Source organism: Rhinichthys klamathensis, unplaced genomic scaffold (assembly GCF_029890125.1).
Source record: "Rhinichthys klamathensis goyatoka isolate OS25496 unplaced genomic scaffold, OSU_Roscu_1.1 h1tg000059l_1, whole genome shotgun sequence".
Lineage (NCBI taxonomy): Eukaryota > Metazoa > Chordata > Actinopteri > Cypriniformes > Leuciscidae > Rhinichthys > Rhinichthys klamathensis.
In genome coordinates this window covers 700,641-728,195 of record NW_026606604.1, presented here as the reverse complement: position 1 = coordinate 728,195, position 27,555 = coordinate 700,641, and the positions used below count along the sequence as shown (strand labels likewise).

Here is a 27,555-nt window from a genome sequence, read left to right as displayed (position 1 = left end):
TTTTAAGTGGGTTTTGGTTTATAAGTAGGCTACCTCAAACGCGAATGTTGAAGCTGTGTGTGTGTCAAAACATAAATTGCTAACAAGTTGCTTCATAACTAATGGACAACATAACCACAGATATTTATGACTAGCCCATGTCTTACTTTGACCACAAGCACCACAAGGAAGTTTACTTGTTTGACGTATCGGACAACCCAATTCTTAAAAAAAGTTATAAAAAAACAAATTTTTTACTCTTTTATTTAGTAATTTAATTATGATTAATTTATTATATTTTATTGTAAAAAACTTTTTATTTTATTTTAATAGGCTACTCTCTCACTCTGCCTCACTGCGGCCGTTTCTACGTGCGTGACGTCATTTCCTTCCAACATGGCGCAGGCAGCAGGTCGCTGATGGAAAACTGAGGGATTTACCCCACCTTCTGGCTTTATTTATGTTTCTCTATTGAGGGCACCATCCGCTGGAGAAAAACTCAATCATACGGGAATATCTAAAAATCGCGGATACAGCCTCCGTTGGGACAGGTCCTACTCCAGCCGTCGCAGCGCGTCATGTATGAAGGCAAAAAGACGAAAAACATGTTTTTAACCAGAGCTTTGGAAAAGATCTTGGCCGACAAGGAGGTGAAAAAGGCTCATCACTCGCAGCTGCGCAAAGCCTGTGAGGTGGCACTAGGTCAGTATGATTTCGATGCCTTCATTGCAGTGTTTTAGATGTTTTAGAAATGCATGTGTGGCTAAGTGGCTTTAATCCTGCCGGTAAAGAAACGGAGCAGCTTCAGAAGAGCTGCATGAATCCAGCAGCATTGCGGAAGTTATTCTCATTCTACCTGAAAAACGCCTCGATTCAAACCTGTATCTGTTCCTTTAGCATGAAATGTCGATGTTTATGCTCTCATTGCTTGAATAAATCATATGTAGTTCATGCACGAATGAGGAAATAGGTAAAGGAAAGCAGGAACTGACAGGGCGAGTTATTCCTCGTTGACAGGAGCTTTAGAAAAGCCCCTTCATCATTCGGGCGGTGTAACGTTACAGAATAAACTATAATTATTAAATTACAGGATACTTTCATGTGCTTTAAAAGCATTCAAAATGAGCCCTTCAAATTAATTTAAGTGCCATTGACGACGTTTTTATATAATTAAATATAAAGACCCACCTGTCATATTACAATAACATTCTAGGTTTTCGTACAGTCTAAGGTTCTTGTTCAACACTGCAACATATAAACTAAGCTGTCATATCGTTTAAATTCGCGCAAATCTGATTGCACTATCCTACATTTCCCCCAATCACAACAATGACTGGGCAAGATGGAGAGAAACGCAGGTGGAGATTCTTGTTTGCATTTGTGTTGTCGCAGAATGACTTAATTTGCCTGTAAATAAGACGAGGATATATGCTTATGGAGGTTAAACTATATAAAAATGTGTAGAAACGATGCGCAATCATTGTGCCTTGCAGTCACAGCCTCCGCCGAATTGTTCGTTTGAAACGGCTCTTTTGAACGAATCATCTGAACCGATTGTAAAGCGTTTGTAAATCACTCGGCTACAATCTAGCGCATTTGACTCAAACCTAATACTTTATTCGATAGTCCATTGATAAGCGGCTGTATTTTGTGACTAAGTATCCATTTTGCAATACAAAAAGAACTGGTTAAACTGGCGCGGTCGCTTTGTGAACACTTTTGTTTTGTGATGACTCAAACGAGTTGATGAATCGGTTCATTTGAACGAACATTCTGAAAAACCGATTCGCTGAAATGAGTCAGACTAGTTTGCGATGGGCGTAACGGAAGTGCTGTGTGCAGGATAGGGGCTGTGCCAGTCTGCAAGGGTTTGTTTGGGATAAGGTGAATGTCTCTGCCTCTGTCATGCATTTCTCATTATCAGTGGTCAATAATGCATACACGGTGGAAGTTGAATTACAGTGCATTATTAAAGAGGGTAGAAAGCAATGGCTTCCAGGCATCACATGCACCATGCATTGTGCATGCAGTGATATTGGTTCACAGCTTCTTCTTTTTTACTCTAAAGTGTTAATCTGGAAAACATTAGGCACAGTGATTTTAATTGGACTGGGATACTTTGATTTCTTTGAAACATAAGAGCATCTTTCATATTCAGAGAAATTTAGGCTGTGATCTGTGATTCAATTCACGTCCAAGGAGATATGAAGATCTAAAGGACAGCCACAGTCAAATGTAATGGTAGAAAGTTGAATCTATTTCATGCCGCTTGGCAAACATAGGGAAAACTGTGAACCATTTCTCTCTTTGCTGGTTAGTGAATAATTTAGATCATATCTAGTGAACTGTGATACACCACTGACAAAGTTCCCAGCGCATGCTGTATCCTTGCAAATCTGGTCTCTAGCTACTTAAAAGATGAGACAGGCTTACACTGATTATGAATGGCTTGATACATGTATACAACATTGTAAGATGGGCAAATGAATAATAAATGTGGTAAATGGTTAAAGAATATTATTAGTTGTGTTTGTACCCCTTATGAAAAAGCATTAATCGTACTAGTGAGTCGTTTTACAATATAGAGCTTTTATGCTAAACGGCACGGGATTTGTGGTCCATTTTGCATATCTAGGATTGCATTTGGCCTTTTTCTTTGATGTCAGAGAGAGTTATGATTCATCTGTCAGTGAACTTTTCGAGAAATCCTGCCGAACCACAGTTCATTTTTCACACCGGAGGGGGTCACATGCCCCAGTTGAACCTGTGCATTCTGGTTTCATCATAAATTTTTAGCATTCCCTCACTTCCCAATGCTATGTGAACATAAATTGTGGAAGAAAGTTATATCATGGGAAATGTTTGGTATTTCTGTAAAAGAAGTCTAGAGATAGGCCTAAGCGTTGCCGAGAAGTCTCAGAAAATGGGTCGCTAAAATAAGATGTTTGAAATATTATGCTTTGCACATTCAGCAAGCATTGTTTTCATTGTTGAGCATTTGAAGTGTTTAATAGTCTGCTGTATGACTTTTCTAAAGTAAATGTATGCTTTTGGTGTCGCTAAAAGAAATGTGATGACTTAAAAGGATAATTCACCCAAAGATGAAAATTCGGTCATCATTTACTCACCCTCAAACAGTTTTGGTTACCATTGACGCTATTGATTGTGTGTAGACCAAAAATGCTGTATATAGCGTTATTTTGTCATATTTCTCATATCTTTATTTCTGAATATCTTTAGAAACTTAGAAAGTTTTAGAACAAATTGACGGTGAGTGAATAATGACAGAATTTTCATATTTTGGGTGAACTATCCCTTTAAATAGCCTATCTGCTTTGGATGCCAAAGAAGTCATGACATGCATTTGATATTTTTTGAATGTGTAGAAAGATGGATTTCCTAATGACAGCCTAGATATAAGGAGAGGGGTTTTTTTTGTCTCTTAAGTGCAATAAATACTCGTGGAACAGGTAAAACAAGTTCATCATTTTCTTTTTTCAGGCAAAACTGCTGTTCAGGCTGAATAGACAGGACCCCGGGGCTGAGTCTGATCCCTTTTTTTCTAACCGCACATCAACCTTAACAAACCTCTAGTTTGTCATACAGATTTAGGTCTTGAATATTTTGATGGGCTTAGATTGAACTCTTGTCTGATGTGGATCTGGCGTCATTAACACATGATTTCGTTCAGATTTTTTGGATTCGCTTGGTGCATTAAGGATTTCATTAATGCGTAATGGAGACGACACTAAAACTCTTTTGCTTCCTGCAGGGCCCAAAATTAACAACTGCCAAGCTCCCGTGCAAATAAAAATTATCTTGCAGACTACTTTTTGTCAGGAATGTAAGCTAGCGTAAATACATGGTTGTGTTGTAAAATAGTTTCAATTTCAATGCGAGAATCATTAGGCTATTATTTCCCAGGTTTTTATTTTATTATCTTTTAAAACATATTACTGTTCTGATCAGAATTATTATAGTCAACTAAAACTAAAACTATATATATAAAACAAAGTTTTCGTTACTTAAAATACAATTAATTAACTTTAATTGAAATAAAATACTTATTTTAGTTGCCAAGGAAACATTTCTTATTTTCATTTAGTTTAACTAAAACTAAAGTAAAAATTAACAGAAACTAGACATATTTAAAAGACACCAATTGTTTCTACAACTTTAAATAAAATGCTAAATAAAACAGAAAAATAAAAAACTATTATATATATATATATATATATATATATATATATATATATATATATATATATATATATATATATATATATATGTGTGTGTGTATGTGTGTGGATGGCCGTGTTCGTCCGCCACCACCAAAGACCATTTTTGACCCCTCCAGTGTATTAGCAAAATAACAAATAAACATAAACATAAATCCGAATGGTGACGCATTAATGCGATTTTGCTACTAAAATATTATTTTTGAACAGAATCTCAACTGAATCTCTTTGCAACAGGCTCAGCCACTACTTTTAAAGCCTGTACTATCACAAATAGGCTGATTGTGATTCAGTAGACTTTGAATATTCTATGTACTCGCATTGTTTTCAAGAGACCTGTGAAGAAACTGAGAGTATTATAGTTGGATCAGGTGGCCACATTTATTATTTAGCTTTCAGACTGACCGTATATTGCTCACGCCTTCTAACACTTCATGCAGTTTGGAGTCCTTTCGGCACCTGCTCTATTCATCATAAAAAGTTTCTTAATGGCCCAAAACAAAGAGCAAACTTGTTAAAATGAAGTTCAGAGCCCAGAACAAAGCCTTTTTGTTTTCTGAGTTGCTTTTAGAAGCATAATAGCCTATACACATTTAAGACTAAGGGTAATGCATTAAACAAGCTGCCACACTGTGTTCTTGTGGATTTTTGGTATGTTTTATGCTCCTGTCTGTTTCTCCCCACTAATGCCCTCAGATTTTTATCCTTTTGGTTCCTTTAAAGAACATGGATGAATTATTTTTCTTAGATTGTTCTTTTGAACTTTTTAGTGCTGTAGGAGGACACATGACCGCACATTGCGTGTGCATTCGCTTAATAAAGAAGGTGGAATTTAATGCGCGAGGGCTGGCTCTGCTGGTGAGTATTGTTGCTTTGTGGACACATGGTGAAAGAGGTGAATGAATGAAATTTTTGTGGCCCTGGGTTTACTGTTAAGATGGCGGGTGCATCTGTGCACAGATGTCTGGAAAGGCTTAAAAGATATAAAGCATTTCTGTTATTAAGATGCTATCTTAACAGGTTGAAGACTCTTCTAGAGTACATCGTTCTTCTCGTTCCTGAAACCTGTGCCATAATTAACCAAAGGCTGGGGATTGACACAAATTTCACAACGCGATTCTATTTTGATTGAAGCTTAAGATTCGGTTCAATTATGATTAAATTCGACAGATTATTTTGAATAAATATCAGGTACAGTACATGGCAAATTTTCTACATTAAATATTGAAGAAAATTCAAAAATATATAATGAATATGTAATATAATGCATATATTTGCTAACTCCTCTCTAGAGTTAATTTTTCTAGCTGACTAATGAGTTTATGGTCACTGAATGGCTATTTTGATGTAAATGTAACATTACATGATATACAGTTTACAAGCTGTTTTATTGACATCTTTCCGCGGTTGAAACGCTGATTGATCAATTACATGAGACATGATTCGGACTTCTGTAAGTTGTACTGTATCTTTTAACATACCTTCTGATGTTCATTCATGTTTATACTGCTGAAACTAGTAGTAAAGAGGGAGAGATGATCATTTCACGTGCGCTCCGCGCTTCCGCCAGAGATTGTCTTAATTGGGGAGATGAGAGGGTCTGGGGTTTTAACATTGGGGTAAGCGTAATGGCTAACTTGGCCTCAGCCTATTGTGTAATGGCAGTGAAGTCAGTGTCTGTCCGCTATTCAAGTTTTATGACAGTCAGTTACAGTTTACTTTAATTCGTTTCTTGTAATGAAGTAATGTTCTATATTTTGTGCTATCGCTATTCGCTAGTAAACGTTCAGTACGAGGACTGCATTGTTTGTGGAATGTGCTTTACTGTGGAAAAAGGAGTGTGAATATCTCTATTAGCTGCAAAGTTCACTGCAGGGTGCATAAAACCTACATTTAATATTACACTAAAAACTTAATTGTAATTTAATACATATTTAATTAATTAGAATTACATGTATTTTTTTACCTTCATTCGTTAAAAAGCCTTAGGCTATATCATCATCATTAGGCATATAGACATCAGTCATAAATCATTACAATACAAGTCTAACCTGGCAGTGATAGAAAGAAAACTTTTTTATTTTCATTAAACAACACAATATTTATAAATTAAATGATTAATTTTCTCTTCGTTAAATGCATAATATCAGCATCATATGCATACATGCAGTTATAATAGTCATTACAATTCAAGTCTTATCATAACTGGTAAAATCTGAAAGCCAAAAAAGAAAACATCTGTATTTTAAACTTTTTTTAGACAATATACTACGGTAATGCCGTAAATGAGTCTTGCCTGTCGCGAAATTCCCTTCTCTGCCTTTTCTTATGAAATAACCTTATCATAGTAAAATCTACATAGTTCCCAACAAAAGTAGTTTAGCGTAAAACATGTTGCGGATTAGCGGACTGGCAGTCGATTAATTAAATTATGCTTTTTTCCTCACAAAAGCAGTTTATTCAGTAGAGTGAAGCCTCTTCTCCATTGACATCCATTAAAAAAAACTGCCTATTGTCTCCTTCCCTGCATACCGCCGCAGCGTTAGCATTAGCCGTTACGCTTTTTTGGCTAAAGGTTGCAGGCTTGCTTTCCAGTGGTTTTGCTGCCGCGTCACTGAGGCGTTATGGTCACACGATCTTTCATGCCACATTAAAGAGCACCAAAATGGTATTATTGTTATTGTTCGAATTTCATGATAAAATGGATAGTTTAAAATAGGAGACTTTGTTTCATATCAAAAGTCACAAAGCTTATTATTGTGATTTATTGGATGGGCTACAATGTTCCATTAATTCATTAACTGAAAACAGGATAGACTAAAAGATTGATTCTTAAGATTTAAGAATCAATATCAGTTTATAAAAATGAGAATCGATTCAAATCAAGAAATCGATATTTTTTACCCAGCCCTAACTCCACCCATAAAAGCCCTGGTTGATGCAGTGCATTCAAATGAAATTGGCCGTTTATATAAAAGATCAGGTTTTGGGATGAAAGTTCAGCGTCTTTTAGATCTCTTACCAGAGACTTTGTTTCATTACTGGGCTTTGTAAATAATGCATCATCTTTCAGTAGCAGTATCTCATTCAGCCTCTGACAGGTGCTGAATTAATCATATTTCTGCCTCAAGCTAATGAGAGACAATACTATTTGACCCCCTATTTCTGTCCAGAATCTTTTAGTGTGTTTGAGATCATTCTGCAGTTACATTGAGGAGTAGGTAGTTATGGTCACTCTAGGTTAAGATATCACCCTAGAGTAAGGATGTGCTTTTTGGTCCTTTTGATGACTTGAGTTTTTAATTGTTGGCTTTTGTGACGGATAGACGGCCTCAGATTGCAAGGTACCACCCAAAATGCCACTGTAACAAATCTCGTTTTGTAGAAAGAAAAGAATTGATGTGTTTTGAGTGTAGGATCATGACAATTCTGGCCAACACGATAACCTGGTAATTAGCCAAAACACGGAAACCAAAATGAAAGTTTTCATAAAGTTTTGTTAATTCAGTTTAGATAATTGGGTAATTGAACTTACTGTTCGTGTTCAGGGTGTCGTGTACTCGGGTAATAAATCGATTCATTTGAAAAGTGAATTCAAGTGATAAGTAAATTTTGTCAGCAGCAAGCGGCCTCTTAATATTTCTGCTGAACAAATTTGACATATTTCTACTCTGGATGAATCAGCATTTTAAAACAGCCGATTTGCGTGGAATACGTAGATTTGTCGCGCTGTTAATGTTCCCCAATGATGGCGGCTCCTGGGCATGCTGAAAATCACTTAGCTCTGTAAAACTGAAATGGCATAGGTGACAATTTATAAGACAGTTCATGTCAGATTTGGTTGCTGATTTTGATTTGAAATATGTTACTCAGTTGTGAGCTCGGCAAGCAGTTTTTGAGATTTTAGGATTTCCCCATTCAAATAGTTCAGACTTGGTTTTGGATGCCTGAAATATTGTTTCTATTTATTGTATATTGTTACTATATTGTATCACTATTGTTAATTATTTACATGTTGTTGCCAATAACAATAAATGGTGAATTTGAAAATTCGATTTCTGTCTCAATCATCATTTTAAATGTTGCAAATTCAGGAGCGCATCTTATCTAAACTCCTCCTAAAAATGTGTTCGGTGAATGAATTTCATTGTTTTGGAGCAGAAACCACATTCACAGTGCTCTTTTTGCCTCAGAAACCATGGCTGGTTAACCTGTGGAATGAATCCATGTGGTTACACACACACGCATGCACTTGTTGTCAGTGTTGGTGTGATTAGTTGGCAGGGCTACACCAGGTCTACCCTCACGCCCCACATGTTGCGTTGTCCGGACAACCTCCCTTAGCATTTCCTGTGCAGAGCTTAAATTTAATTACAGCTGGGTATTTTCTCTTTCTCCTATACAATGCAACTGTCAATGGGTCAGTGCTCCCTCCTCAAGCACAGAGGACCTGAGCCGGGTGTTTATCTCTGCGGGTGAAAGGAGCATACTGCCTCCCCTTCCATTGGGGCTCTTGGAAGAGTTTGTTTATATCTGTGAGAGATGATTTGTGTGTGTTTGGCTGGCAGATGCTTGATACTTCAACTGTGGGCTAAATAGATACATTATGCAAATTTGTCTCTGATGTAGTTTACCATCCATATACTGACAGAAGGCCTTCATGACACTATCATCAAGGAACCAGTGCCAAATTAAACAGTTTAAGGTCTCTAAGGCTACCTGGTCTTATGTGAGTATATGCCTTCTAAAAATTTTTTCAGTCAGGTTCAAGTGACCAATATCATTGGTTTGGAAGCAGAAACCACATTCACAGTGCTTTTTTTTCTCTCTTTATCTCAGAAACCATGGCTGGTTAACTAGCTGTTTATTTTTAAAACCATAGCGTTTTGGCTACAATACGCAGACATAAATGGCAATGCATTGTAAGAATGCAGTCCAATAGGCATACTGGAGAAAGACTGATATTTAATAACGACATTCATTCATGTACTAGCGTATGTTTCATGTTTAAACAGCGTTATTCTAGTGACAAAGTCGATCTAATCTTTAAATGCTCACACTCGAATAGTTCTCAGGCATTCCATTTAGCAGGCCCAGTACCTTTTACGGTTAATACTTACACCTTTACTGACAGGTGGAGTACAGCCCAGGTGAGAAATTCTTCAGGCTTGTTACTGGATCGATTTAGATTCAGGCCCTATTTTAAGGTGCAGAATCACTCAACAAAAACAAGTTTGTCTACATGGTTGTGTTCACACAAAACCTCACCTAAAAATGAACCTTACTTGGCCCTAAAGAGCATACTGTTACCTTAAAATTCACCTTCTTGTTCCCATCCATCCTTTTTGATTGCCTAATCTGTTAGACTAGATAAGGTACAGATACTTTAAAGGTTTTTAATTAATGATAATTTTAAAGTTTTAAAAAAATATTAATTTTACAAGGTCACATGCTGAACAAACAAACACAAAGCCCTGCAATTTGCCATGCTGTTAGTTCTGCAACACATTCAGGTGTTGTAAATGCCGACCAGCCAATAAGTAGTGCATTCTGATTCCTAAACTTCTCTGCCATGTCTCCATGCACAGAAGCTTCCCAATCCTAACCAGGGGGATACAACAAAAATACTAGGTTTGTAAGGCAGGAGTTCGTTGAAATATTTTCTCTGGTTGTCAAGTGTGCCATCGCGGCTTGAATGTGTGTGCTTTGAAATGGTAATCCATGTGTAGGAGTGAAGGAAAAATAACATTACCGCTCTCAGGTATCAGCAGTCACCGTTGAGAATGGGATTTGGGGTTGGTTGGGAAGCTTGGTTTTGGTAAATGTCACCTCTTTTTAAACACATTTATGACTTACTATTTGTGCTCCTAATCTGGCACAAAAACTAGGTAAGGATCAGTCCCGACAAGCCTCTGTCTTTCAGAACAGTATCTGTGAATGTGTAAAATCTACCCTGCTCTTTAACTGGGGAGATCAAGTAGGCAAAGTTTTCTAAGAGCCAGAGGGACATGAAAGTCCCAGACATCTTGTGAAAGAAGCTCTGCTTGGAATCCGGAATGATTCCACTCGAGAAAGAATGAAAGAGGAGGAGAACAACGCTTCAATGGGACCCCAACTTACGGTGTCTTCTTGGTCTTCATTCACACACCCTCTGGCTATACAAACGGCTTCTGATTGATTTGTCTTGTAGACTGCAGTTGTTGCGTTAGTGTGCATGTGTTGCCTTGGTGTTGATCACATGGTGTACTGGAGAACTCCCGAAGGACCCCTACTGTTTATCTTTCCCCAGCGATGGAGCTGCAGTGTGTGTGTACTGCAAAACACAACACCATCCTTTCTGCTTTTTGCTTAATTGATGGAACAAACCTCTCCCGGCAGCTGGAGACTTTATTATCTCAGAGAGTTGTTTGCCCAGGTGAGGGTGTCTCAGAGCAGTCATCTCATTCCCACCATGCTGTTGTCTAAAACACCAAAGCAGGATACCATTAAGGAAGTACACATGTTTGACTTTTGCAATCGAGATTGAGAGCAAAATAGATATATGCAATTACAGGGCTCCACTGCAATTATTGCCAGTGTGAAGGAGAGAGACTGTCAACGTTTGGGACTTTCTGCTGTCCTGCCAAATGAAGCTCCCCATGGTTTAGCTGTACGGTGTGACATGTCACGGCATGCTTTCAGCCCACCATTTGCACCATGAGTGAAAGTAAAGCTATGTCTGCTTTATTAGAGTTGCGACTGACACCTCCGGAGCTGATAGCCTATTTTCTCAGGTAGAACAAGGACTTCTTTTGACAATTTGTTTGGCAAATATGAATCCAACACAAGCCCAACATTCCTGACCAAACAGTCTGTCGCTCAGTTTCTGTTTTCTGTTTAAGCAAAGATTTCCTTTAAAGGGCATATTGCAGGTTAGAGGACCCAACGAGTCAATGTATAGAAAAACAATGTAGTAATTACATTTTCTTTAAAATATACTTATAAATACCTTACATTGGCTTCTGGAGTCGTTTTTGTGAGAGAATTTTACTTCCGCATCTGAAAATGGGCGTGACGGGCGTGACGTAACGGGCGGGAGAGCGGTCGATTCAAACCATTCAAACAACAGGAAAACAATGGATCGCAATGACATTTCGGACTTACTCGTATGACAGAGACCACGGACGACAGCCTTACAATTATGCGCCTGCTATGCTGCCGAGAGAGCAGGGACAGGCCAGGATTAATGTTAGATAGAACAACGGTCAGAGGAGACACACATTATTGCAAAAGTATTATTATTAAAAAACTTGTGTGGAGTGAGTGTGCGCAGCCGCAGTTTATTGCATCACTTAATCGCGCGTATTTTTGATTAGCCTATAGCTGTCAGATACTGAGTAAACATTAAAAGAACAGGCCTATTCAATCTTCCCTGGATGTTTTTTTAACGAAGAAATGAAATAATAGCAATCAGGAGAATGGAAGCAGCAATAAAAAAATGAGGACTGTATGCTGTCGGCAAAACATTATACCACTGCAATAAAAACTGCACTGCAACAAAAAGGTAAGGCATATGTGTTTTTATATTTAATGCTGTTCACTGTGAGTTTTAATTAATAGTGTAATAGAGTTAATAGTGCATCGTTCATTCTGTTTGGTCAAATGTGAGGTGTAGGCCTATATATCGTTCGGTAATGTCGTTGTTCTACATGCACAGAGGGGAATGCCATAGGTAGGCCTATTTGAAACGCCGCCACGGCAGGTGTCGTGGTGAGAGACCACTGCTAACATAGATATAGCCTATACACGTTCGCTAACGATATACATTGTGCTCACAATGTTGTACAGATTATTACCATTGTATATCAGTTAATAGCAAAGCTATTATTGGTCATCTAGGAGTATTGGAATTTATCAATAACAGAATAAACTATAAGCTTTGATCAGGCGCGTATGTCATGCTCATTAATATCCGTCCAGACTGTTACGTGATATAACTTAGCGATTTCTCATCGAGAGACAGATTGATATTTTTATTCCTGATATAGGCCTACACGTTTTTGTTCCTCCGATCTGGTGTACGCTACACACGATCGCGTTTTTCGAAGCCGATGCAGAAGAGAAATCCTGTCTCTACAGCTGCACAAACCGCACACAGGCACGACAGCACCGTCCCTTTTCTTGTTAGGAAACCTGTGGACGATGTCCTGACAGGCCGGAGTTTTTGCAACCTCCACAAACACAATAATTTACCATGACGATGATAAATTAAAATACAAAAACTACCGAAAACACGGATTCACGACCGCTCTTACCGACTTATTTTTTAATTCGATGCCACAAGAACAAGAGGTTTTACATATTCACAATATCACATTAACATTAGCTGCCAGGAAATAAAAAATACAAAAAAAGTTTTACATAAAATCCAGTGCTTTCAAAGCATTACATGTTTTCATTGCTTTTTTGTTTTTAGTTTGTTCCAAAAGATGTACATATAATGTGAAGTCATTTATAAAATGTGAAAAAAAGCCCAATTCTTTTTATGTATATGGTATTTTCCTAATAAAACAAATAACTGTATAATATGTTGTTCTTTACATTCCAAATTGTCATTCTGAGTATAAAAAAGCAAATGTACCCGCTCATACTGAATACAAACCTATCTGCGCTGCTGAGGCTCCCTCCCTCTGGTGACGTAAAATGACGCGATGTTGGAAAAAAAACGGTTTTTACGAGCAGTCAAAGAAACACTCACTTTATCTACTAAATTTGTGCCCTTGTGTCGTTTTAAAAAATTTAAATCCTGCATTACATTTTCATATGGTATTTTCATACAAGGTCATATATTAATTTAGATTTTTTTTTTAACCTGCAATATGCTCTTTAATGTTAGATCCATAGCCTAACGGTTGACACTTGACACACGTGCCCCAACAAGTTGAGCCTTGATGCACAAGTTGGCGATGTGAGTTTGAGGCCTATCGTTTTCTGTTCCAAATCATTTTAATATTATAATGGATCCGTGCGTCAGGGCTTAAAGTGACAGCAGCATAATATACCCGCTGCCAAATATACTGTCAAGCCATGTTTATAGGATGTTAAATATTTAATTCTTCATGCTCATTTCCTCTATTTTTATATTTAGATTACCTTTGCCATCATTTAATGATCACTTATTGGATAACACTGTTAAATGTAATTTTTATCAAATCTTAAATTGAATATGTATTTTTCATAAAATGATTGGTTTTAGTTTTTCAGTGTTTTATTTCTCATTTATTTGGATAAAACAGTAATGTTTTTCCCCTAGGAGATTGTAATCGTACCATCAGCGACTCAATCACTTGGTAATCACCCACGAACGCAGTCATCCTAGAGCCCTGATACATCAATTATTTTGTTACAGGTTTGGTTTAGATTCATTATGCTAGTGTCATTGCTTGGACTGGAGTGAATCACAGCTCTGTGTAGTTTAGGTGATAGTAGCATCATAGTTTGACAAAAATTTTAAAAATTAGTTTGTCCTTCAAGCACAATTATCGCAAAGCTAATGCATAATTCATACTGGTTGAGTGTTTATTTTATCGTATATCACAATTGTTCCTGTAACATTCTCTCACAGATGTTTTACACCTGAATGTGACCATGAGAAAAAGGTAATTTGGTTTTTTTTTTTTTTTTAAGCACCACTACTAGCCATGCACATCCAAAGAGATGTCTTTAGCCATTTTGTCACATCTCACACTTTTTTCAATCATGTGAGACTAATTAGTTGACTAGTCATTCAAGGGACTAGTTAATTTTGAAGATATGTAGTTTTACACATCCCAATATATGACATTCAGCGCAATCTTATTGTCTGTTGTGTTACACGCTCTCGTTCTCATTCTTTGGCAACTGAATACAGTAGGCCTGCTTGAGTCTATTTATTTTCCCATGGCTATGTGGAATGCCATGTGTCCCAGTCCAGGGATTCACAGAAGGTCTGGAGGACCTGCTAAAGTCGACAGGGGTACAGAATCTGCATTGAAATCCTCAAGATCTTTATGAACTATATGGAGTTAACAGAAGGTTTATTTATTTATCACACTTTTTTTGGGAAATTGTGAGTGCTGTGTGGCACAGTCAGATTTCATAAGTCCTTTAAAGCTGATTGTAACCGAAAGAAACTTAATTATGCAGTGTCATAATATGTTGTCCCAACTGTCGGCTCAGAAAGCGTGGGCGCTGGCAGCGTTTCAAGAACATAATGGTGCCAACTGTTTGAATGCACCAGTATGGCGTACAGTAAGGCTGTGTTTTGTGCTACTCATCAGATTTTAAAGATGTATAGGATGTTTGTAGCCTAATGATTAAGAAGCAGGCATGGCTGCAAGTTGAATTCCTGTTTACTTATTTTTAGTCCATTATCGAACATTTAATAATGATCATCAAATGCATGATAGTAGTGCCTGTGTTGAATAGGCATAAATGTAAAATACAGTAGGACAGTGTTAAGTTCTATGCAGTTGGTCTCATTATTTACTGTATGAATATATGCACTACCATTCAGTTTGGGGTCAGTAAGATTTTTTAATTTGGAAAGAAATTAATACTTTTATTCTGGTGGATTAAATTGATCATAAGTGACAGTAAAGACTTTTAAAATGTTACAAAATATTTCTGTTTCAGATAAATGCTGTATTCATCAAAGTATCCTGAAAAAAAATGCATCACTGTTCACAATAAAATATTAATTTTATTATTTGTATTCCACTATCAAATGAAAACAAGGTTTTCAACATTGATGATAAATACGGTAATATGAAATGTTTCTTGAGCAGCAAATCAGCATAGTATAATGATTTCTGAAGGATCATGTGACACTGGAGTAATGATGCTTAAAATTCAGCTTTATCATCACAGGAATACATAACTTTTTGAAATGTATTAAAATAGAAGCCAGTTATTTTAAATTGTAACAATAATGTTACTGCTTTTACTGTATTTTTGATCAAATAAATTGGTAAACATAAGAGACTGCCAAACTATCAAGACTTTGGTATTTGTAGTATCAAAATTTAAAAATGTGGATTATGGTAAATTCCTGCTTATTCAATGACGCACAAGATTTATAAAAATTGTATTTAGGCTATACAGTTTAATTAATGCATAATGAGTGACCGCATTCCCGTATATTCAATGTCACAATACAATACATTTCTGAAATGTGATGAATATAATTATTTGATTACATAATTAAAATGATGTACATAAAGCAGTTCGTACTTTTGCTGCAAAGCCAAAAAGCCTTGAATTTCGGTGGGACCTCTAGATGGGATGCTTTTCTGTAAGGCTTCCTTTACAATTCAGCTGTGACGTGGAGGTTATGATTTGTTTCCCTTGATTTGTTTGCTCGAGCCCAAAGCCTTTCTCAAGGTCAGTTCACTGCTTTCTCTAATGATTAGAAAAATAAGTGCATTGAATGGACCTAATGCAATAGATTGAACGGATAAATTTAGACCAAGGGTGTTTGAAATTTCAGGTAACACATTACATGTTGTGACTCTCTGCGAAATTATCATGTTGCTATGGTTTCCATGTTTTACCAGGGACAGTCTACCACTAAAACTGATTAAACGATCTACATCCTGCACTGCGGCGAACCCATTGACTACAGCTACTTTAGTTTAATCAATCCAGTCAGAGACCTAAACTACACAGTAAACCAAGCTCATATACAACCTTTTAGGCCCATACCCACCATTGAGGTTTTTTCCGCAGTGTATATAATAAAAGTTGTGAAATAATAGCATAATTGCTCTACTTTGGTGCCGCATGAATATTGCACAACGCCAGGATAACTGACCTTCTCATCTGAGCTCCCTCAGCTGTATAACACTGCTCGTCAATGTAAAAAAATTTGAGATGACCAATCAAATTAAAGTTTGATTTGGGGCTTTATGTTCAGTAAACGGTCATAAAATTCAAAATAAGATGTAGCTTAACAAAACATTTTGCACGTTAAGTTAAATTGATCAATCTGGTGCACTTTGAGAGTTCAAAATTAAGAGCTCCAACCCATATTCAGTGCCTTTTTATACTTTTGATTTTAGTTTGTTTGATAACAGTTGTGCAAAACGCAAAATGAAAGACATTTTATGTTGTTATGAGTTTAAATATATTTTCGGGCCGCCACAGTCTACACTGAAATCAAATTTGTGGCGGTCAATGTTGATATTGTGGCGTGGCGGACACAAATAAATCAATGTATGGGAAACACTGTCTCCCTTTGGAGTGGACTTTGAGCTTTGTAAACTTGCAGATCTTTTTTATGCTCAAACGGCAATATTACACAATAACTAAAGTTGATAAAGTGAAAAAGCTTAGAAGGACCCCTTTAATAAACCTATTTACCTAGCTTTCCTAGTATAGCCTTCAGTAAATTCACTTAATTGTCTAAGAAAATGATTTATAAAAGATAAATATCAGTTGACCGACCCTATACTTTCTTCACTGACACTGACGAACATGTATCAATCAAAGCTCAGCTTTGGGAAGGAAAGAGATACAGGGCAAGATAAGGAGACAAAGGAGAAAAAGAAAGGGAGAAGGTGGAGATGAGAGGGGAAGAACATATAAAGAGTTCAGATGCAAAAGCCTCTAAGTGTGCCATCTGAAATTTTGATCATTTTTATCAAGCTCGTATATATAAGTTCAGTAATTTCACTTAAATGACATTCTAGAAGAAAATTTCAGATGGCACTTAGAGGCTTTTGCATCTGAACTCTTCATATATTGACATAATTTGTGCCACTGCCTACAGCTATTGTATCCATTTTTTTGGGCCTTTAAAAAGCACATAAGGAAATAAAAATGTTCTCAAGGAAGCACATCCGAAAACCCCTAGCAAGATCAATTTTGGGACCTTGGTCATTTTAAGACCCTGCAAAAGTAACCCTGAAATAAGCAATGCTTAAAAATGCTGAAAGTTGGACAAACTTCAACTAGTAGTCCAATGTGAGCCATCTCGATTTTGAACCTGGCAGTGTATAAATTGGGAAAAGTTACTGATGTTAGCTCTTTGCTTTCAAAGTTTAATTAGACCACTACTGCTAAATTAATATAAAATGCTAAATATAGCTAATATTGCAGTATGGTTACTTCCAGCTACTGTATACCCTTATATTTTTGGAAACACATGCAGAGTGATGGAGAATGATCGGAGTGTAAGCAGACACCAGCGCTCAATATTCTGTCCATGTTCGTAGGCAGTTTAGTGTGTTGGAGGGCTGTCTGTCAGCAGAGCGTGTAGATGTCATTATGCTGCTATACTCGTCATTGTTTACTGCCGAGAGGAGGAAGGAGAGTGCTCTTTCTACAGTATTACATTGTTCCCGTGCCGAGCACTTAGTCATTCATGACTGCAGCTGCTTGCTGAGACCAGAGGCGCTTGTTCAAAATAAACATATTCAATCCAAACTACTTTCTAGACACCAGCACAGATTGAAGTAGTCAGATTTTCTGACCTGTGAGTTTCCACGACTGACGGCGCAAAGTGCTTGTACGCTAATGAATCCAGGTGTTTAAACTGATTTAATGCCTAATTTGTGTAATGTTGAACCTTTCAGAAGTTAGCAGGGAGAACCTCTGACTCTGGGCCTCTCGTTTTGTACATTTTTGCAACACTCTGAATGCATTTCTGATGCAGTTTATGACTGGTTTCAGAGGAAGAGGTGTTAAAGGGTCCACACGTAATTCAATTCTTTAGTGTTAGCAGTGAAAATGGCTCTCGACAGAAGGATGTTTTGGTAGTCATGTAAATGATGGAGCTGTATTTGTGTTTGGTGTCAATGATTGAGCCCTTGCGTCTTGGATTATTACATTTTTTAGTTGATTTTATTATGCCTTCAACCACCAATAATAGTATAGATGGATGGATGGATATTAGATAGATAGATAGATATTAGATAGATGGATAGATGGATTAAATATTACATTTAAATAACAAATAAACTCAAGGAATGTCAGATTTAAAACAATTATATTGTAACATTTTCAGAAAAAAATATATATAATTATATAAAATAATGTATTATTCTTTATATTTTTATTTAATTATTATTTTTAAGACCACGCATAATATTTGCATAATGCTATATTGAACTTCAAACTCTTGTGTTTCCCTGGCAGTAGACCGTAAACAAGTTAACCGTCTGATTAAGTCTGTGTATTTATAGCTGATTTCAATTCAAGTGTCCCTATGGGGTGCTAGTTTGTTTATTTATTTATTCATTGTTTACTACACTCCTGTGACTGTTTTCTTTTTTTCTTTTGCAGAGGAAATCAAGGCGGAATCTGAGAAATTAAGGTAAGTCGATATCTTATGCCACACCCCAGCTGTTGAGATATTGAACGCGTGTTTGTTTCAAATCTTCCTTCATTGTTGTCAGGTTCAATGCTTGTAATGCAAGGTTGACATTTTCCAGAGAGTAACCACACGCGCGGCCCCTTTGTGTTTTGGCTGCTGCCCTGCCCTCATTGTGATTTGTGAGTGTGTGCTCAGCGCCAGTGAAAACCACCCCCTCGCAGCCTGTGTTGTTGCAGTGTGCTTGGAGACCTTGCTGTGTGACTAGGAAACAGGAATGAGACGTACTGTGCTCAGGGCTCTCTGCAGGGCCAGGGTACCCCGTTCTGAGGTCGTACCTCACCTCCCTCAGCCCTTGATCTCAGACAGATCTTAGGACGGACAGCATGCATTCACCCTCTACATCCATTCCTTCACAGCTCACCTGTTTCACCCCATCTGTTTTACTTTCACTTCCATGTCCTTGTCTTTTGGTATTTCTCCCCTTTGTTGCTTACGGATTTCTGTTTTGAAGCAAGGACTCACTCCTTCCAAACAGTGGTTCTATTTTTAGTACTATTATTATTATTTTTTTAAAATACCATTTATCACAGCAAAACTCTTTTGTGCATATAAATGAATCTTTGGTTGGTTTAATAACCGAACTGATGGATTCATTGTGTTATTTGTACTGATTCAAAGTGTTTTTGAATAATTAATTAAAAGTTTATATTTAATCATATTAATATTTGAATATATACACTCACCTAAAGGATTATTAGGAACACCTGTTCAATTTCTCATTAATGCAATTATCTAATCAACCAATCACATGGCAGTTGCTTCAATGCATTTAGGGGTGTGGTCCTGGTCAAGACAATCTCCTGAACTCCAAACGGAGTGTCAGAATGGGAAAGAAAGGTGATTTAAGCAATTTTGAGCGTGGCATGGTTGTTGGTGCCAGACGGGCCGGTCTGAGTATTTCACAATCTGCTCAGTTACTGGGATTTTCACGCACAACCATTTCTAGGGTTTACAAAGAATGGTGTGAAAAGGGAAAAACATCCAGTATGCGGCAGTCCTGTGGGCGAAAATGCCTTGTTGATGCTAGAGGTCAAAGGAGAATGGGCCGACTGATTCAAGCTGATAGAAGAGCAACTTTGACTGAAATAACCACTTGTTATAACCGAGGTATGCAGAAAAGCATTTGTGAAGCCACAACACGCACAACCTTGAGGCGGATGGGCTACAACAGCAGAAGACCCCACCGGGTACCACTCATCTCCACTACAAATAGGAAAAAGAGGCTACAATTTGCAAGAGCTCACCAAAATTGGACAGTTGAAGAATGGAAAAATGTTGCCTGGTCTGATGAGTCTCGATTTCTGTTGAGACATTCAGATGGTAGAGTCAGAATTTGGCGTAAACAGAATGAGAACATGGATCCATCATGCCTTGTTACCACTGTGCAGGCTGGTGGTGGTGGTGTAATGGTGTGGGGGATGTTTTCTTGGCACACTTTAGGCCCCTTAGTGCCAATTGGGCATCGTTTAAATGCCACGGCTTACCTGAGCATTGTTTCTGACCATGTCCATCCCTTTATGGCCACCATGTACCCATCCTCTGATGGCTACTTCCAGCAGGATAATGCACCATGTCACAAAGCTCGAATCATTTCAAATTGGTTTCTTGAACATGACAATGAGTTCACTGTACTAAAATGGCCCCCACAGTCACCAGATCTCAACCCAATAGAGCATCTTTGGGATGTGGTGGAACGGGAGCTTCGTGCCCTGGATGTGCATCCCACAAATCTCCATCAACTGCAAGATGCTATCCTATCAATATGGGCCAACATTTCTAAAGAATGCTTTCAGAACCTTGTTGAATCAATGCCACGTAGAATTAAGGCAGTTCTGAAGGCGAAAGGGGGTCAAACACAGTATTAGTATGGTGTTCCTAATAATGCTTTAGGTGAGTGTATGTATGTATATATTATTATATATACATAATATATAGGGCCGGGACTTTAACGCGTTAATTAAGATTAATTAATTACACACTTTAACGCGTTAATTAATTACACAAAAAAATTATTTTTAATCGCACTTATTTTTGCACCGCGGAACGTTTCTCACTGGATGAGTTTCGGCGGACCGATTATACTGGCGCACCAACTAGCGTTCATGACGATGAAGCTGACGAGATCGCTTTGGTTGGCCGGTGGATGGGAAATGTTGTTACAAAAAACGAACGGATGGAAGCGTCGATAAGAGCATGGTTGTGTGCAAGCTATGCAACAAGGAATTCGCTATTGCTATTAGTGTAGTGTGTAGCAATATGCTATTGCAACACTTAATGGCAAAAATTGCCCTGGTCTGCTGGACTTGGTTGAACAAAAAAAAACAATATTTTGTTGCTTAAGCTTATGTATGCAGTCATTATTCAATGGTATACTAAAAATCCATGTTAAAAAAATTACTTCTCACAGTTCTCAGGTCAAATATTTATGCGATTAAAATGCGATTAATTTCGATTAATTAATTACAAAGCCTCTAATTAATTAGATTAATTTTTTTAATCGAGTCCCGGCCCTAATAATATATTATTATTATTATTCCAAAATGTGTTACACACACACACACACACACACACACACACACACACACACACACACACACACACACACACACACACACACACACACACACACACACACACACACACACACATATATATATATATATTTATATATATATATATATATATATTATATTATATTTTGAAATATTACAATTCATAATAATTGTTTTTAGCAGCCATTACTTCTGAATCGGAAATTTAAGGTCAGGAATCGGATCAAATTAAAACTGTTATCACTTATCGATTCTGTGAGCGCGTTTTAATGTGATTTAAAAAACGTTTCAATCGCAAGAAGACGCGAAAGAGAACCCAATTCTTTAATCATGTTTGAAATTTTTATTAGTTATTCCAGTTGTTTTTTTTCTGTGGTATTTTTGTTAAAACCATAGTAAAATGTTAGTGTTCTTTAGGCTGCTGGGTTTTTTTTTTCATGGAAATTAGTTGCGACGAAACGTTTTGCCAAAAGACACATAATAAATATGTTTGAAATGTTTTTTTTACCTTACTGGAATTAAAATCGGAATTGATAAGCAGAATCGGAATCAGTTGCTAAAATTCCAGTGATACCCAACCCTTGTCTTTAGTGTCGCCTTCAGAAATCATTCTAATAGGCTGATTTGGTGCTCACTGCTTAAGAAACATTTATTTATTTTTGCTGAGTACAATGTCAGCACACATTTGTCGATTTTGTTCAATACAGTGTCATTCAGCAGGTTTTATTTTTTGGGACATTTAAGATTTAGACAATTTCAAATTCTTGCTTTTCGTGATATTTATCAGGAACATTACGGTTCAATGCAGGTTAAGCTCCATCGACTGCATCTGTGGCATAATGTCGATTACCACAGAAAATAAATTTCTCTGGCCCCTGAAATTCAAGGCTTTGAAAGTTAAAGAATAAACATTTAAAGTGTTAGTTACCCAAAAATGAAAATTCTGTCACATTTCTTCCGGAAGCTCAAACGTGCTGCGTAATATAAGATAAATAACCCTAATTGATTCTTGCAGAAGCTCAAACGTGCTGTGTAACACACCAGAATGAATCTCATTGGTTCTCGCACATCAAGCGAACATGAGCTTCCGTTTAACATAACTGATGTGTGAGTTGATTAATGTTTATGTGAATAAAAGCCGAAATTAAATCTGTTCCTCATATGAAGTGATTGTGTCTTTTAAAAAATTTGGACTAAACCGCTCAAGTCATATGAATTAGTTTTACCATCTCTTTATGAACTTTTGAAAGTTGCTATAATTGAGTAATACATTTTTGGGTGAACAAACCCTTTAAATACACACTGTTAGACTTTTACATATTAACTTATAAGCTACATACAATAATAATACAATACAATCACCATGCATCATTCAACAGTAAAAAGTATGAGCTGGAAAATTCAGATTTTTCTCTTACCTCATAGTCTTCCTTTGTTAAATGCATTACGATTTTTACAAATTTTACAAAAATATTTTCTGGGGAAATCAGTATGCCACAAATGCTCTCATAAGATCTTAACTTGTTATAATTTAAAAAAGCGTTAGATGATTCTCTCTTCCCCAGAAGACTCATCGCTGCACAATGCTTACAGGCTATTTGTGCTCAGCCTGATTACCAACTTGGTTTAACTCTATAGCAATAAGAATCCTCTAGAGGGTTTGTTTCAGTAAGGGCAGAGAAAGAAACAGGCTAAATGAGAGATGTGTGAGGTAATCTCTGGACCCGGTGGAACTCTAGTCTTTTCCCTTGTAGCCTGGCTACAGCTCAATTTATGTCAATTATAAATATGAGCTGGCTAATCCCTCCACAGACAGATTAATGAGATTGAATGAAAGAGAAGTGAAGAGAGGAGAGGAGGGGAATAGAGCTGAGCCAATGGGAAGAGGTTTATTATACTGTAGCAGCCTCCCGCTGACTCAGCCTGAGTTGGGCTATGCTAACTACGACCTCATAGCCACAGCAACACAGCGCGGATAATGGGAATGCCTGTACTTTTGAGTTAGGTAGTAGTTTGGGATATAGTACACTCTTAAAAATAAAGGTTCTTTATTGGCATCATTGGTTCCATGAAGAACCTTTAAAGGGATAGTTCACCCAAAAACGAAAGTTCTGTCATCATTTACTCACCCTCAAGTTGTTCCAAACCTGTATGAATTTCTGTCTTCTGCTAGCCTGGGAAAACCCAGACAACTTCCGGCAAATTTAGATTTGCTCATTCAAATTTAGCTCATTCAAGCCCATTTCCAATCCGTCGAAATCGAGGCACCAATCAGAAACGTTGGGGCGGGCTTTACACGATGACGACAGCGCTGGGATTTTGAAGCAGATTTTGTAGCCTACATTACAAAGATGGATGCCGCCGTCGAACATCACTCGTTCGAATCAGCTATCGCGTCTGTTTTAAGTGATTTGAACGTTTCCTTTTTGTTAAAAACCGAGCAAAGAACAACACTCGGAGATGTTTCTCCGCCGCTCTGCATACGTCATCTCCTTCATCGCTCTGATTGGTTTTAGGTCTATCCGCGACGTCCGTTGGTGACGCCCCTCTGGAAATGATTTGTCTATGACGCTTTGCCAGACCATAACTCAGTTACAACTGAGAATGGTCTGGTTTTAACCAGGCTAGTCTTCTGCTGAACACAAAATAAAATATTTTGAAGAATGTCATTAACCAAACTTCCTTAGTATTGGGAAAAAATACTAGGAAGTAAATTGTGCCCCACAACTGTTCAAACATTCATGGGAAACTTTCCATTCCACAAAAGTTTCTTACAATTATTCAAATGTTCAAAGTTTTCAAAACGGTTCTCCTATGTTATCGCTACAAAACCTCCGTTTCGAACCTTTATTTTTTTTGCGCCACAACTTTTTTCTTTTTCCTATAACATTTTGTTTTCGCAGTGACGGATTCAGACTGATGATTCCTGTGTTTGAATCAGAATGGTTCAGCACCAGTCGAGTTTGTATATGACATAGACATCATTTTTGTACTATCTGTCCGTTTTGCGTATGAAACAAGCTGCAAATTTGAAATAAATGTGACTCATGAATAAATGATTCTTAAGAACCAGGGGCCAGATTTACAAAAATCTACATACTGCAAGAAAGGAGATCAATATTTTTTGTTATCATCTGAATTTATGGCGGTTCTTGCCGAAAACTCACTGATCCCTAGTAGTATTTATATGTATTATATGTAGCTAGTGTTTTAGTGCTTAATATTTGTAACAACCCAATAAATTAATTAAACATCTAACTTGTCTGGATTTAAGACAAGTTGGGGGTTTTCCCCCTAAGTTTTGTCTTAAGAACAGCCTAAAAAGTTATTATCTTGCAAATCCAGCCCCAGTTCTTTTTAATGAGTCAAAAAGATCCGTAAAAGAGCCCTGAACTTGTTTGTGAGTTAGTGGTTTTAATTAGACTCACTTAGTCAGTGAATCATTCAAATTCGTTACAGAGTTCACAACTGACTTTCTAAACCACAAATTATTTTTGGGTTATATCCGATCCTGAACTCTTTTCTGTTATTTATAATTTTTAAGTTTGTGAAACTTAAATCAGTCTATTTCAGTCTATTTTAAGAGTTATATGACCACTTGTAATTAAAGATACATACTCACAACAGAGTTTTGTTGTAATAAATGACATGTTGGATGCAGCCATAATCAACCATGCAAAACACTCTAATCTCGTATGCCACATAGTACACATAGCATGCAAATGCATCCCTTCCACTCCTTTGCTCTCTGTCACTCTCTCTATCATGTCCCTTTAGTGCTCCATTTTACTCTTCATCACTCGCTGTCTCTCTACTCAACTCCATTCTTTTTATCTCCCCATCCTCCTCCACGTGTCCCACTGCTCTCATCAACTCATCTTGCTGAAGGAAATCGTAATGCTCCGTCCTAGCTAAAACACAGCAGTCCCAGCTTAGCCTGGAGCCTCTCCAGCTCCAATGCTCAAGTTGATTCAGTGGCTGGACATAAAGCGAGAGTTTGCAGTCTATACAGTACCTGCCATAATACAATGTAGTATCTTAAATGATCTTAACTTGAGAGCTTTTGTCAGCTAACATTGATGTGCAATTAATTGCAATATCAGCATATCACGTAGTTAATTTGGTTAAAGTGATTGTCAGCCCCCGTTCAGTTAAACTGATTAACGTCTTTATTTTTGTTTTGTAGCCCACCGGCTGGGGACAACAAGTCAAGTTCCAGTACTCTGCCGCCAATCAAATCCAAGACCAACTTCATTGAAGCAGATAAATACTTCCTGCCGTTTGAGTTGGCCTGTCAGTCCAAATGTCCGCGCATCGTCATCACCTCTCTAGACTGTTTACAGGTCAGCGCCTTACAACAAACTCATGACAGGATGCTTCTTATGACGGGGATGTTTCATCTCATACGCTGTGTTCATGATTTTTCAGAAACTCATAGCATATGGTCACCTGACGGGGAGCGCTCCAGACAACACAACCCCAGGAAAAAAGCTCATCGACAGGATCATAGAGACTATATGTGGCTGTTTCCAAGGACCACAGACGGATGAAGGCGTCCAGTTACAAATTATAAAGGTCAAATATTTTTATGGGTGATTGCTCATAAACATGTGGAGCAAATAATGTCATGTTTTGGTTTTTTTAAATTCAGAAATGCTCAGGGAAACAATGCTAGCTGTAGGGAATTTGGGTGATGTTCATACAGAAAAATCAATATTGTACATCTAGAAGGTATATAGGAAGTAGCTTTAGTAAGATAATTATTAAAAATGTATTATTGTAGAATAATAATTGATACATTTTTTAAATAAAAATATTTTATTATAAAATTAACCAGAAGTAGTATGATGAAAATACAAATACTGCAACCAGTGCACTAGAACACTTTCACATTTCACATCTCATCCTAAGGTGAACATTACAATTATACAGAAAAACAGGAAAGTTTCAGCAGAAAGTAAATGATTGAAATACAAAGGATCAAAACATAAAAATAAACTAGAATTTAGAGCAAATAAGCATGTCTTTTATATTTAAGTATGTTGTAGAGCTGCACGATTCTGGATAAATTGAGAATTGCAATTGTTTTGTTTCAAACAGAGATTCAGATTCTCCCACGACTCAGACAACAGACAACTAAGGGACTGTTCGTTATTTATTTAAGGGGCCACCGGAGGAGATTTGAGATCTGTAGTCAAAAAAGACTTGACCCTCCCTTCGCCAGCAATAATTTTTTATATGACCCTCCAAAATGATTGTGAAAAAAGGCATGACCCTCCCCGATAATTTATTGATTAGGCTACTTTTCTGGTTTGCGCTTGGCATAGATGTTCAGATAGCCATTCCATGATAAACGACTAAACTTCTGCTTTCTCATCTTGCTGTAATGATACACCAAACCTACAATTCGGTTCGTATCACAATTTTTGATTTGGAAAAAAAAATCATGTTTTCGGGGCTGACGCAGTGGTGACGCATTCATGTAAAATGTAAGGGCGCTGCCAATACAGTATCTTAAAGCTGCCACAAAGAACCAGCAAAAGTAACGATTATGAATAATATAGCAAGGGGACATTTTAATTGTTTATTAATAAACAAGTCTTTGTCAGTGTCGGTTGCAAATATAAAGGTGACGATGCTGACTCGCGATCTTCGCAATAGTGAAAGCGCCAGAGAGAAATGCACATTTCGGATTACATAAGCAGAGAGCAGTCTGTCTGTTTTCTTTCGTTTTGAATTGTTCTGTTAAAAAGTAGACATGTCAAGCTTTCTATATATTTATCAGATCTGTGAGGCAAGTAGCCTACTACAGCCTATTATGATGTTTCGGTTAGCCTAATTTATTTGACAAGAGTCCAGTTCACACGCAGGCGCCTCCGTGTCATGATGATTTTCTACTATTTACTTCTTATATATTAAATCCAGACAATTTGTTGATGAAACATTGATTAAAATTAAGATACAATTTATACAAAACGAAATTCACTTTAAAGAAAGGCTTTCTACAAAACAACACTTAATGAAGTGGTCAAAATCATGGCTGGCCATGTCTCCCGATATATTGCGTAGGCTATACTTTTCATAATTAACATAGATGGAAAAAAAACATTATAATATGAAAATGCGCTTATTATGGCTAACACATATACAGACTCTATTTGTACAAATTGCTGCACATTTATTAAATTCTGAATTTTGCACACAAGTTGAAAGGCATGTGTTTGTGCATATTAAAACATATCTGCAACATTTATCAAGTTCACTGATAATTGTGCATGCATTTATTAATCATTATGATGATACTAAAATCATAATAAAGTAGTAGGCTTCCCTTTCAATAGTCCAAATTCGCGGTGGCGCTGCCATTTTCGTCTTTCTTCTGTGGATTTCTTCA

The 27,555-nt window shown here is 37.1% G+C and overlaps 1 protein-coding gene across 4 annotated transcripts in view; it reads left to right on the top strand.

Annotated features, from left to right (window-relative positions):
* The first annotated feature begins 364 nt into the window (after nt 1-364).
* arfgef1 (ADP-ribosylation factor guanine nucleotide-exchange factor 1 (brefeldin A-inhibited)) overlaps nt 365-27,555 on the top strand; it is a 67,643-nt gene continuing 40,452 nt past the window's right edge. For all 4 annotated transcript variants that reach the window (XM_056248830.1, XM_056248829.1, XM_056248827.1 and 1 more), the window contains exons 1-4: nt 365-681; nt 18,519-18,549; nt 25,348-25,504; nt 25,590-25,736. In XM_056248830.1, coding sequence (XP_056104805.1) covers nt 558-681; nt 18,519-18,549; nt 25,348-25,504; nt 25,590-25,736 — 459 coding nt within the window. In that variant the 5' untranslated portion in view covers nt 365-557. The remainder of the gene's footprint in view (nt 682-18,518; nt 18,550-25,347; nt 25,505-25,589; nt 25,737-27,555) is intronic.